Here is a 14,291-nt window from a genome sequence, read left to right as displayed (position 1 = left end):
CCATATTCAAATTTTAACTACCAATCAAGAGTAGGCAAGTATTTTTTTACAACATAATTATAGAATATAATACAAAAATAAACCTTTTTCCCAAAAACATTTTTTTTTGGAAAGTCAAATTTCTCTAATGCTTTTAGATTCATTTTTGATACCTAAAAATTTATGAAAATTAAATTTTGATACCTAAAAATTTATGAAAATTAAAAATTGAAAAAGGAATAATAAAATGTGGAGTATTCAAAACATAATTTAATATGAAAAAATTACATGTGCTCGAAGTTTATTAAATTGTGAATATCTTCTATAGACATTCCATTCTTCGTCCCCAATACGAGTATATACCTACAAAATGCAGAAAAAATGAAAACTGTACAATACCAAATAAAAGCTATACAATGAATTACGCATTTCTGGAACAGTTAAAAGAAAGAAAGACTAAAATTTAGAAGCATTCATATTTAAAATGCAAAAATTAACTAATGTTATTTCAGATGGGTTGTCAAATTAAATTTATAATTGCGACCATCTTTTTCATTACATTTTTAAGATATTTTACAAAAAAAAGAAGAAAAAAGTAAAAAAAGTGAAAAAAGTAAAAAAAGAAAGAAAAATAGCAACACAAAAAGAAGAAGATTGGTTGTTGTAGTTGTTAACATTTTAATTTGTAATCATTATTTATTGTGTCTATTATTTAATTAACTAACTTTAATATTTACTTTTTCACATTATATTTTAAATTATTTATCATTAACTATATTGATTTTAGTTCTAGTTAGATACATAAGATTTTTTTGGATTCATATTTCAGTTGTACCATCTCTTATTATTTTATTTATAATATATAGTGTATTCAATTAATGTATTATTGTATTTAATTAATATATTGTTTATCATTAGACTATCTATTCAAGAAGTTTTATTATTTTCTGTTTTTGATTATTATTATTATACTTTTATAACTATAATATATTCTTGCACATTTATTTATTACTGATTTATATTATTTTAACTTTATCTATTGTTTTTTATTTTGTTATAAGTTTATAATATAAACTGCATTTTTACCTGTACTTTTTACTTATAATTCAGCTAATATAAAAATGCTTAACTTACTATTTCGTTTACTATTAATGGATGCTGATTTATTCGTTTTTTGTTTATTGTTTGACAACTTCATTTTTTGTATTTTCTATATTCATATTATATATAAACCTAAGGTTTAAAAATCCATTACAAGTAAAATCATGAAAATTTATCAACGTTGCAATTTTTGCTACAAAAAATAATGATAATCATAGAGCCATCCATTGCAACTGTTGCTCTTCATCAATAGTTCATCTAATGCGACTGTTGCTCTTCATCAATAGTTCATCCAATGCGACTGTTGCTCTTTATCAATAGTTTATCCAATGCGACTGTTGCTCTTCATCAATAGTTTATCTAATGCGACTGTTGCTCTTCATCAATAGTTCATCCAATGCGACTGTTGCTCTTTATCAATAGTTTATCCAATGCGACTGTTGCTCTTCATCAATAGTTCATATAATGCGACTGTTGCTCTTCATCAATAGTTCATCTAATGCGACTATTGCTCTTTTTCCATGCTTTATATAAGGTTACTTTCTATATATATATGTTTGTGTGCCTCAAAATTTGAAATCAATTTTTGAAAGCTTTTTTCTCAACCAATTTTGCTCAAATTTTGCACACTTAATCATTTTCGATGACAATACAAGGAAATGGAAAAATTTGACCAAAAAAAGTTAATTAAGTTAACAAAAATTTAATTTGTATTTCCCCATACATTTTATTTATTTGATATGAATTGCGTATTACGTCACAAAAATCATTGATTTGCAAATTATTTGCAGTTTCGAAGATTAAATTGATTGCCTCAAAATTTATTCAGAAACATGAACATTGTGTTTAATTAAAAAACTAAGTTCAAATATCTTGAAGTTAATGAACTAAATAAATCTAATAATCCTTGTACAGAAATTTACTTTTCTTAATTTTTCTTCTTTACCATTTTGTACAATGATCTCTCCAATTTTATTAGTACCACTAATACTCCTCCCATGGTGATAAGAGTTTCCGAGTTTAATTTATACGCAGAGGATAACTGACATTACCATACAAGGATTTAACATTGAGCATTGTTCAGCAAAGTCATAAAAAAGTGGTGCACTACTTAATTTCAATTTTGATACTGATTCTTTTATCCAAGAAATTTATGATACCTACCTAAACTTATATACCTGGGAACTTCACATAAAATAAGATGATAGCATAAATGAATCTATAAATTTTTTCCTATAATTATTTGAAAAAGTATTAGACCGATGTGCTTCCGACAAAAAATCAACATAAAATCAAATCAAACTTCAATATAAACCATATGTAACTTCTGATACTCTTAAGGGTATTCATGGCTAACTTCTGGTATTCTTAAATCTATTTCTGCTAAAAATATACTTTACTAGATCAAAAAACATCAATATCAAAAATCCATTATTTACTAAATTTAGGTTATGCAGAAATAAAATTAGCAATTGGTAAAGATATTATTAAAAATCATAAATATAAAAAAATATTCCAAAAAATTATATATGCAAACATAAATCATAACATATATTAAGCACACACCTGATATAGATAATGAGACTCAGTCCCTTTTCTTTTTAGAAAAACAGAGGGAACCAAAATACTAACCAAACGGTTTGGAGTAAAATAATTTTTTATAAAAAGGTAAGCTGATGTAGATGATGGTAAAAGATCAATTGGTAGAGGACCTCTCAGAGATACAAGTTCCTGTTTCATGCGAGAAATTTGATTGTCTTGGCTTATCAACTGTTTTTGCAAATGTTCTTGGAATTCCATTAATTCTCCATGCAACTCAGCCATCTATGAAAAAACTAACAATATAATGAAAACAAATAAATATTTCATGTACTTTTTCAAAAATATATTTTTGCTTTTCATGTCTAATTATAAATACATTTGTGTTATATCAGGTATCTAAATTTGACAGCTCCAACAATATTCAAAGTATAATCCAAAAAAGTTAAATAGGTATTTTAAAAGTAACAAACATTTTAGAAAAATATTTGAGAAAAATTTAAGTTTTATTGTAGATTTTTATATTTTGATAATACTTTTTATATTTTAATTATATTTTAAAAATACTTTTTTTCATAAAATATATGTTATGAAAAAAAATAATTATAATACCTAAGAATCCGTCAACCCGTGTCCCAGTCAATAAATAACTAACCAATCATTCAATAAATAACTAATCTGTTAGCCAATAAACAACTAACGCATCAGTCAATAAATAACTAACGCATCAGTTAATAACTAACCTTCCAGACAATAAATTAAAAAAAGTTATATTTATAAATCAGCAATATGTTTTTTTTGTAAGTAAGTTACATGTATTTTAATATCTTATTATCATTATTTGACTCTAAACCATGGAGCCCATTTTTCAGAATTCCCACTTGAGGTCCAGAAGCAAATGAATAAAAAGATAAAACTAAAAAAATTTTAACCTGAGACAACTTTTCTTCATAAGTGTCATATGTATCGGTTTTATTATTTGCTGGAACATCCACAAACTCGTAACCTAGTATTATTTGAAACTACAATTAAAAATTTTTATAAAGATTTTTAATTAAAAAAAAAGAATTTAAATTTTTAACTTTGCAAGTAAAATTCAAGTTTACCATCAATAAAATCAATTGTAAATCCATTTTCTTTTTTCAGCATCTTTACAGCAGTTACATACTTTTTTAACTGATTTTTTAAAATTTCATTTTCCTGCAATGTTTCTGTGAGCTTCTTTTCTATAGTATCTTCTTTTTCTCTAACCTTAATAGTAGCACACTCAAGATCATTTTTTAAACATCTGTTTAAGTTTCGTTCCTCATCCAAAGCTTTTTGTAAGTCTCTAAAAATTAAAAAATTATTGTATTAAAAGTTCCTACTATTTTTATAATTTTATTATTTTTTTAAATATATATTTAATACAATATTAACAAACACAGCTGGAGTGATTTGAATGTCTAATAATGGGTTAACCTGTTTAATTGGAATGGAAGGAAGAGAATGGCCATAAAATTTGAGAGTGGAATTAGAAGAAAAGTTCTTCCAAATAGTTCTACCTTATTCTTGGGGAGGTAATAATATCAGTCCCATGAATGAGAGATGGAATGGTAGACCTACCTTTTGTTAACAACGCTGTTAAAGATTTTCCAAAAGTCAATAGAGTCTAACTTCTGAGATAAGATACCAGATTTAGTGAACTGAGAATAATGGAGTTTAGCATTTAACAGCACCTTTTTACATCGATTTCTTGCAATAATAATAGCTGTTTGTTCCCAAGAGAGTTGTTCTTTTGAAAAAATTAAATTACTGCTGTGTATAATTCACTGCTCGCGACTGTATATATATATATATATATATATATATATATATAAATATATATATATATATATATATATATATATATATATATATATATAATATTTTGAATTTAACAGGATCTTAAAAAAACCCTAACATTCTGAGGTCCCCTAATCTGCAAAAGATACTACTAATGATGCTTATGACATAATTTATAATGTAAATGACACAACTAATAATGCTAATGATGTGATTAATGATATAAATGATGTAACTAATAATATAAATGATGTAATTAAAAATGTTAATGATGTAATGGTATTAATGATGCAATTAATAATGCAAATGTTGTAATTAATGATATAAATGATGTAATTAATAATGTAAATGATGTAATTAATGATATAAATGAAGCAATAATATAAATGATATAATGAATAATAAAAAAGGTGTAAATTATAATGTAAATTATGTAACCAATTAAATAAATTAGTTAATAATGTAAAAAAAAATTCTGTAACAAAATAAAAATAAATTTAAAATTACAAATTTTTTTGTTCAACTTCGTCTTTTTTTTTTACTGTGGCCAAAATTGCTTGCTTTAAATCATCTAAATAAAGTCATAAAGAAGTATGAATAATAAATAATAAGTAAATAAAGTCATAAAGAAGTATGAATAATGATGTGGATAAAAAAGTATAAATAATAATGTTGATGAGTTGTAAATTAATGTAATGAGAAATTTAAGTGAAGAAATAAACTTAATATAAATCAACTTTTAACTTTAAGGAAAAATAAACAAAATAAATAACTATAACACATTATTAGCAACTAAATATATTAATGAAAATGTTGATAAATAAGTGTTGTTTTTTTTATAGTTTTTATTCTTTAAAATTAAAACTATTTATTATAAATTTCAAAATATTAAACCAACCAATTGACAGACTTTCTGGGACATCCTAAAAAAAAATAAACATTGTAAAAAAAATTACTAATAAAAAAAAAAATTAAAACAATAATCAATACTAATACCAGGTACTAATAAAACAATATAATAATATAAAAATAGGTATCTGATTCTATAAGCAATATAATCATTTAATAAAAACACCTGTGGAAATTCCTCGGTCAATAATTCTCCAAAACTACTAAAAAACACACAAAGCAAATTAAAATAAAACCTGGCATTAATAAAAGCACTAGGTTTCAGGGAAGGCTAAATGAAAAAAATTTTTATTGAATTTTTAATTTTTTATTGGTTATGTTTTATTGGTCTGTAAATAAGAATATGTTTTATTGGTCCGTAAATTAGAATATGTTTTATTGGTCCGTAAATTAGAAAATGTTTTAGCAGTTCTTAAACTTACAAACTTAATAAATGTTCAAAACAATTTTTATTTTAGAAAATTTTTATCTAAAAATTTTTTAAAAAATCTTCAAAAATCATTAGATGAAACCACACAAAAATATTAAATAATCAAGTCTTAGTTTCTTGTGGTTTTTTACTTCTTGTTTTCAGCTTCTTAAAAAAAAAATTTATTTATATTTTTTTTATTTTTATTATTATATTACATTTTTTTTATTTTTATAATTACTATTATTGTTTTTGTAAATTTTTTTTGTTACTTTTTGGTTAATGAACTATTTTTGCACTTTTGATAATGATTTTTTAAATTTTACGATTAAATATTCAAGCTCTAATCAAAGTGCATTAAAAAATCATGAAAGACAGAAAGAAATAATAGAAAGTTTTTAAAGAATTTCAAAAGTGCAAAAATAAGTTTCTAAGAAAATAATTTACACAATTTAAATTTTAATAATAATATTCATTGAACTTTATTTTATTATTGCGCAATTTTTTAAAAAGCTATAATTATTTAAAAATTTTATGCTTTTCCTTTTTTGATGACTGAGTTAAGACACATTCAAAAAATACTTTTTTTGACAGTATTAGAGAATATGATATTGATAATACTGAGGGGCCTGTCAAATGCTCGTAGGTCTTGAGCTAGCCCTAAAAATAGTTTTTTATAACCTAATTTTAGAAATCAGGTGTAATTTTAATATATCAAGACTAAAGCACAAAATTGCTTATTCTACTTTTTTTTAAAAACAGTGATATAGGTTTCCATGAAATTGTCATAAATAGTAGAATCTTTAAATTCTAACATTTTACTGCCATTATAATTGGTAAGATAAAATTTCAAACATTAGTTTTTTGTAATAACAATTTTAGGAGACAATAAAACTTCTTTTTGCATTTACCAAAAATATCAATAAGTGGAGATAAAAAAGTGGAGATAAAAAAGTGGAGATAAAAAAGCGGAGATAAAAAAGTGGAGATAAAAGAGTGGAGATAAAAAAGTGGAGATTAAGGTATCAATATAATTAAGAGATTAAGGTATCAATATAATTAAGAGTTTAAGGTTTCAATATATTTAAGTTAAAGAACAACAAATTTTAAAACTACTTAAAAACAAAAAAACAGAAAGTTAAAGTTTATCCTATATGATTATTTTTTACAAAATGTAAGAGATAATTATCAGTTTAAATTTATATTTCTCATCAAGATTTACTTATAACATATAAAGATAGTCTTTTTTACTTTCATAAAAGTTACCATCATTTTAAAATTTTATCATCATTTAAAAACTGTCATAAAAGTTACCATAGTTACCATCACATAAAAGTTTAAAATAGTGATTAGTTTTGTTTTGATTTTTTTTTCTTGTTATCTTATTTGATTTAAATTCCTGAATACAATCAGTTACTATAAATAAAAATGGAAGTTGCTGATTAATAGAATCTATAGGGTGGGAGCAGACATTTATAAAAAAAAGTTGTTTTTTAAGACACCCTATTGGACATTGGCACCCTTCAGACTATTTCTGACTCCTACCAGAGATAGGTAGGTAAAACCATGGTTGGCAAAAACCTATCATGGTTTACTTTGTTAAACAAAGTGAATAGTCTCTGTGTTCATCGCAGTTTATGTAAATTGATTTGCTCTTGTTAGTTTTTAATTGATTTTTTTTTAATGCAATTTACTTCCCCAAGGCCTAGAGGACTACTTAAGTCATGGAGGCTCTGTTTTTTATTTAGTTAAGGTTACAACCTCTCTCAACTTTTTAACTCTACAACATGAACATTAATGAGCAGGTGTGGCACCAGGAATGTAGTGGTGATTGAACTCAAAACTTACAGTTCCATTAAAAAAAGAATTTTTTAATGGAACTGTAAGTTTTGAGTTTATAATAGATAATTTTATAGATAATAAAAAGAATTAGTTTAATGATGTTGCCATGACAAACTTGAAATTCACTGTCATAAAGTGCTACAATCTTTAAAAGAATTTTAATGATCATCAACTTTTTATATAAAGATTTTTTCATCATTAAAAATAAAACCTTGTTATGTTAAGGTTACAGGCTATTTTTAGCAGGTTATTGTTTAAACTCTATCTTAAACTTTGAACATACGTTACACATACTGATAGTGTGATAATAAATGCGATTCAGCTTTAATTTTTTTAAGAGCAGTATATTTCTCATCAGAGAAATCAGAATTTTATTCATCACTAAAAATAAAACTATTGTTCAATGACTCTTCTTGCCAACTTTTTACTTATTATTACAGATCATTGAACTGTTAATTCAATGTACTTTATCTTTGTATTCTTCATTTTTCTTGTATCTGCTAATCTTTCTCTGAAACCATGCTTAAAGCTCTCTATCTTTCTCTGAGCTTTAATCTCTATATCAATTTTTGCAGTTATATTTCAGTTAGTTCTGAAATAAGTTATTAAAAACACCTAATGAAAATTTAATATTCAATTTAAATTGAAAACAAATATTGTCCAAAAGTTCATTTGTTTTTAAAGAAAAATCTTTAGATATGTTATTTCAATTGGTTATTTCTTTGTAAAACATATTAGGCAACTACTACATTTGATCATCTAAGAAAAATCGAATTGTACTGCAGAAGCATTGTGGATCATTGATTCATTGTGCAGAAGCATTATGGGTCATTGATTCATTGTGCAGAAGCATTGTGGGTCATTGATTAATTGTGCAGAAGCATTGTGGATTATTGATTCATTGTAACATGTTATTAAAAATCTTTGCAACAACTGCTTCTAATTTAGTTAAAATACCCTTTTTGTGTTTTAAAGTTAAAAAAAAATTCCTAAAATTCATACAATTGCACAAATTTTTGCATAATGTTTCCTTCAGAAATTTTTTTTTTTTTTTTTTAAACATTGCTTCCAACAAGGCTGCAAGCAACCACTAATTAGAGTTGGAAGTTACTGGAAGAAAAAAGATGAAGATGGTAGAGCAAGATAACGATTGACAGTCGACTTAAAGGATTGCAAATTATATGAATCAGGAAAGCAATATGAAGGAAGCAAATTCCATAGAACTGATGTTTGAGGAAAAAAACTAGACGAATCAAATAAATACTGAAACGAGGTAAAATGTGAATACTGAAACCAGATGAAAAAAAATAATGAAAACAAGATAAAAAAAACTAGACGAATCAAATGAATACTGAAACCAGATGAATATTTACAGTTTGTTGAAGTAAACAGTACATTTTATACTTGAATTACAAACCTCTTTTCCTTGGCTGATAACATAATCTTGTACTAGAGAACATGAAAAGTTTGATTTAACAGTTTCAAATCTTTTACTTCTAAATGAGGTCAGGTACAAGCAATACTGTTCATTCATTCAATTACACTCATTATTCCATAAAAAGGAACATTTTAATATAATATACCCATTTTAATATAATCAATCACCTAAAATGTGAACTATGTTTGTTGGATAGCTTTCTTTGATTATCTTAATTTGATTTTCAATTTTAATTATGTAGATATTTTAATAGTTAAATTTTTTTGGTAGCTTAAACAAACATTAAAAAAACAAAAATTCTAATGTGATTAAAATGCAGATCATATATATTTAACAATTAAAGTGTTTAAAAACTAACAACCACAAGAAACATCTTGAGTTTAACAAAAAATGCTTGAGAAAAAGCTAAGGAAAAAAGGGAATGCAAAGGCATTTATTCACTTTCCTGAAAACTTCAGAGCTTTTCAAATTCTTATAGTTGTGGAAATATATAAACATAAACAAAAAAAGTTAGAGTAAAATATGCTATTAAATCTTTAAAATGATATTATACCCTTTTAAATGATTCTTTTCTTCTGGAGATTGATAAACAGGAAACATTTTATCTATATTACTACATACCAATAATGGTAACATATCAGATGCAGCTCGAGTGGAAATTTCATCATATGGAATAAAACATTCTACGCACTCAGGTAATGACTTAATTTCAACTGAAACGTTTTCTGTTTTTTTACCATTACAACTTTTAATAACTAGGCTACAATAATAATTAAAATGAAGTTGTTCAATGAAACAGACAATGACAATAAATGTTTAATAACAAAATTAAAAACTTTTTTTTTAATTATTATACTGTTAAAAAAATTTTTTTAGCAATACAAAAATAAATAATTTATAGCACTACAACAAAAAATTTATTTAGTATGCAATAAAATGTTTTTAAAAAACAACATAAAAAAGCAATGTTTTCTATAAAAATTTAGTTTAAAAAAAAAAAAATAATTAATTTAAATTAGTTACATTTATAAAAATAATATTCTAAGTATATACCTTTTTTGTCCTTGATTTTCAATTGATTTTTTTCTGTCATTATCAACTTCGAACTTTTCTAAATATTCTAGTTGGTTAGGCTTCTCCCCTGAATTTAGCTTGGTTAAACTGACTTGAAAATTTTTTTCAAATACGTCATCATTTCCTGGAACAAAAGAATCCTTTAGATAATTTTCATTATCTTCATAACCTACTTTTAGCTCAAACTCTTTCACATTTAAGATATCATCTGATTTTAAATCTTCCTTCCTTGGCCTTACTTCCTCTGAATTATTGCTGTCTTTACAATTTCCTATTGTATCTTTCTGCTCAAAAGAATTTTTAGTACAAAGTGTTTGAACCATTTCTTTTGTTTCAGTTTTTAGTTCAACATTGCAGCCTTTTTTTTGGATACAGGAATGTACATTATTTTCTTTACTATCTAAAACATTTTCTGAGTTCATTAAATAAGAGTTTTTAATTGAAAAATTTTTTAAATCTTCAAATTGAGAAGCGTTAAAAATGGTTTGAGAATTTGGAGCTGACGCTTTTCTATGATGTGTTTGTATTTGATTTGTAGATGAGTTCTTACTTAACATGTTAGCTGTAATATAGGAGCAGTAAGTATTTTCAGTATAAGATGTTGATTCTGTATGAGATGATTCTGAATAAAGATTACTCCCATCATCAAGATCGGTTATTTCTGCACTAACTGCTCTTTTTTTCTTTTTCTTTTTCATATTAATCTTTTTCATTATGGAAGGTTCTGTTAATTAAAAAATTTAAATAAAGAAACAAAAAAATATTATTGGGAAAAATGCAACTTACATCTACATACCTGCTATACACTGCTGTAGCATTGGACTCGAATTAACTCTACGATGAGTTTTACTAGCAACTTTCTCACTTTTCGTCAAACCATTGGGAACAGATATCTTATAAATAGAGTTAATAATAAAGGACATAAAGGATCAAAAGAGTAGAAAAAATTTATAAACAAGTTACATTTAACTTAAACTCAAATATAATTTATACTTTGAATTTTAAAAATAAAAGATAGCAAACCTGCTTAAAAGGTCGATTTAGCGAAGAGTTTTTTACGTCAATTGCAAAAACAATGGAAGCTAATCCTAAAACACATTTCATAACAAAGAAAAATCAAAAAGCAGCAAAAAAATTGATATATAAATAGTTCACAGAACAGCTTAATTATCAATAAATTGAAAAGAAATTTAAAAAAAGGAATCACATACCACGAGCCATTACAGGAATTATACTTGAGCGTTCGCCATCAATAAATAAAGCCCATGGTTCATAAAACTGTCTAAAAGATATTTTGATGGTTGTGTATAAAATTTTCGTTATTTTAGGCATAATGAAATACCAAAAAAATACTGCTAGTTTGATATCATTTAAATAAAAAATATAAAGATATTAAAAATGTGAAAATAAATTCAATTGATAAAACAAAAAATAATTAAAAAAATATTATTAAAATGATCAAAATAATAATAAAAATAACTAACAAAATAAATCTGAAAACCTTGATTTTTTAAACAAATAAACTTATTTAATTTTAAAATAAAAAGTCAATGCATGTAATTTTTTTCTTGTACAAGAACCAAAAAATGTCTCCGTTTGTTTCTGCAACTGAAACTATGTTTATATAAAATGAATTCTATAAAGTAAATAAAATGTATATGTGTATATAACATGAATTTTAATTAAAAATAAAATATTTATAAAATGTATCAACATTTATGCAGGTCAACCCTTGGTTTTGTTCTATCAAATTTGGCCCCATCCCCAATTAAATATCAGTCTTTGTGACTAAATGCAGACTCATTATATCTTAAATTAATACCTTAAATTAGTATTAATAGCTATTCATTACCTGTCGAGACCGATTGGATTTAACTGAATTTCATTGCAGCAATAAAACAGTGCCTACTTTGAGAAATCAAAAATCATTATCCACAAACTATTGCAGACCCTTAAGATTTGCATACAAGAAGGACTCCAAGGAATCTGTGGGTAAAGAAGATTATTATATTAAAAGGTTAAAGACTTGAGTATGATTACATTAGACATTTGTAAATCTCCAAATAAAGTAAAATTAATTATTTAACTAACAGTAATTGATGGAAAGCTTCAAACTATATCATCTGGAGAAACTAATCTCAATGTTTTTCAGTGTGTGGTGCCCTTATATTGTAAATAAAGAATATACTCACAGAGAATCCAAATACAGTCTTTCCAGTCTCCATACCTAGATTGGAGTTTTTGAAATGATTTTGCAAATTGCATATAAAAAAGAAACAAGAGAACAGTAAGCACGAACTAAAGAACATATAAAGGAAAAGTGACTAAGAAGAAGATTCCAACTGACTTTATGAACAAAATGTGACTTGCTGATTTCCCAAAAATGATGGTTCTGTTATAAATGTGATGACAATATTTTAAGGTGTACTTTTGGAGAATAAGAAAAAACAGCTGAAGACTTTGGTTTTAATCAAAACCTTTTATTCAGATTTTAAATTTCTGGCAAAATCATCCAAAAGTGCAACAAATACTGATCTAACCAACAGATCAGTATTTGTTGCTCTGTCACTGTTTAAACTGCAATCCTAAAACTAAAGTATAGAACAAAAATGGCCCTTAAATCTTCTATATTTGATAAGTTATTTATATTGTCCAGTAAAAGTGAATTCTGGCCCACTGTACACTGACAAATAAAACATTTTAATGTTAAACACATGGGGGAAGAGGAAGGATCTATTGAGAAAATAACTTATTGAAAATTACATTCCATTTTTTATTATTTCCGATCAGATATGTTTATATTTTTAAATTTTTATAGTTGGTTTCTAAAAGTATAACCTTATGTATAATAAAAAGAGAGACCAGGGAGACTTAGGACTTGGGGAAAGAATGGACACTTTAAAGAGTTGTCAGCTGGTCGATATGTTGGTAGACATTCGCTCTTAGCTTTAAAATAGCTAGATGACAATATCCCACAAAAAAAAGAAAAAGGATTTTAGAGTAAAAAAAAGCTTTTTTGGTTCTTTGATGTAAAATTTTCAATTCCAAGTAAATCATTCAGATAAGGATGTGTATGTATAATGCAATTTGAATGCAATTTAAATGAAATTTGAATGGAATTTGGATAAGTTCCAGATGGAATAATTTAAAAATAAAAAAAATACATTATCATTGAAATTGCCTGATCATTTAATAAAAAAAAAAAAAATCAAATGTCTGAAGCATGCAAGATGATTTCAGACTCTTGACTTGCGCTTTAAAAAAAAAAATTAAACATTGAAAATTAGGAAAAATAAAAAAAGTGTTAAATATACTTTAATCATTGTATTTAAAATACAATGATTAAAGTATATTTAACACTTTTAAAAAAAAAATTTAAGTTAAAAATATGCATTCGTGATTAAATAAGCCCAATTAGAACAAAAGCTATCAGAAGTCTCCCTAGCCTTCCATATAAACTGTTTTTAACAACATTTGGACAAAAGTGGAACTTCCAAAATAAGGTGTTCACAGATCTTTCTATTCTTGGGCTTTGACTTATTTTCAAGGTAAGAGCTCCCAATCCTAAGAAAATCAATTTTATATTTAAAAAAATACAGGTTTGGAAATTCGATCATTAACTTGAATCAATGTTTTTACAAATTTTGTTAAATATTTATTTAATACTTGAGAACTTTTCTTTTTTCTTTTTTTTTTTTTTGCCAACCTAATAAAAATTATATTCAGTTAAAAACATTGAAAACAGTTTAAGTCATTAAATAAATAAAAAAATCGCATGTTTTAAAAATCTTTAAAAAACTTACATTAGATTTAAATATATAACAGCAAGTAATATTTGTTAACAATTTAGTAACATTGAACAGCAATAATTGAAAATAAATAATAAATGATAAAGCAAAAAATACAAAACAAAATATCTCAATGACAAGACAAAAACTAGCATATAAAATATGTCAAAGCAGTATTTTACAAAACTAATAGTCAGGTTTTATTTTGAAACACTCAATATTTTTAGCATTAACAACACAAACTGGCAAATGTTAACAGCACTGATGAAGAAACAATATTTGCAAACATCAATTTCTCACTTTAATTAACTTAAAATTTTAACTTAACTGGGCGCTATGTCAAGATCATTAAAGAATCTTTTTGAAAAAAATATATTGATCAAATATT

The 14,291-nt window shown here is 24.8% G+C and overlaps 1 protein-coding gene across 3 annotated transcripts in view; it reads right to left on the bottom strand.

Moving 5' to 3' along the window:
* LOC100213238 (sorting nexin-29) overlaps nucleotides 1-14,291 on the bottom strand; it is a 46,711-nt gene that overhangs the window by 6,896 nt on the left and 25,524 nt on the right. For 2 of the 3 annotated variants that reach the window (XM_065803165.1, XM_065803167.1), the window contains 13 exons: nucleotides 11,327-11,397; nucleotides 11,139-11,203; nucleotides 10,912-11,008; nucleotides 10,095-10,839; nucleotides 9,595-9,801; nucleotides 5,519-5,555; nucleotides 5,342-5,366; nucleotides 4,951-5,014; nucleotides 3,726-3,949; nucleotides 3,552-3,625; nucleotides 2,647-2,904; nucleotides 268-342; nucleotides 84-152 (listed from right to left, as the gene is read on the bottom strand). In XM_065803165.1, coding sequence (XP_065659237.1) covers nucleotides 84-152; nucleotides 268-342; nucleotides 2,647-2,904; nucleotides 3,552-3,625; nucleotides 3,726-3,949; nucleotides 4,951-5,014; nucleotides 5,342-5,366; nucleotides 5,519-5,555; nucleotides 9,595-9,801; nucleotides 10,095-10,839; nucleotides 10,912-11,008; nucleotides 11,139-11,203; nucleotides 11,327-11,397 — 2,011 coding nt within the window. The remainder of the gene's footprint in view (nucleotides 1-83; nucleotides 153-267; nucleotides 343-2,646; nucleotides 2,905-3,551; nucleotides 3,626-3,725; nucleotides 3,950-4,950; nucleotides 5,015-5,341; nucleotides 5,367-5,518; nucleotides 5,556-9,594; nucleotides 9,802-10,094; nucleotides 10,840-10,911; nucleotides 11,009-11,138; nucleotides 11,204-11,326; nucleotides 11,398-14,291) is intronic. The other variant, XM_065803166.1, reaches the window with a different exon arrangement.

The sequence above is a fragment of the Hydra vulgaris genome, chromosome 08 (assembly GCF_038396675.1).
Source record: "Hydra vulgaris chromosome 08, alternate assembly HydraT2T_AEP".
Taxonomy (NCBI): Eukaryota; Metazoa; Cnidaria; class Hydrozoa; order Anthoathecata; family Hydridae; genus Hydra; species Hydra vulgaris.
Note: the sequence above shows the minus strand (reverse complement) of the source record. Positions and strands in the feature narration are given on the sequence as shown.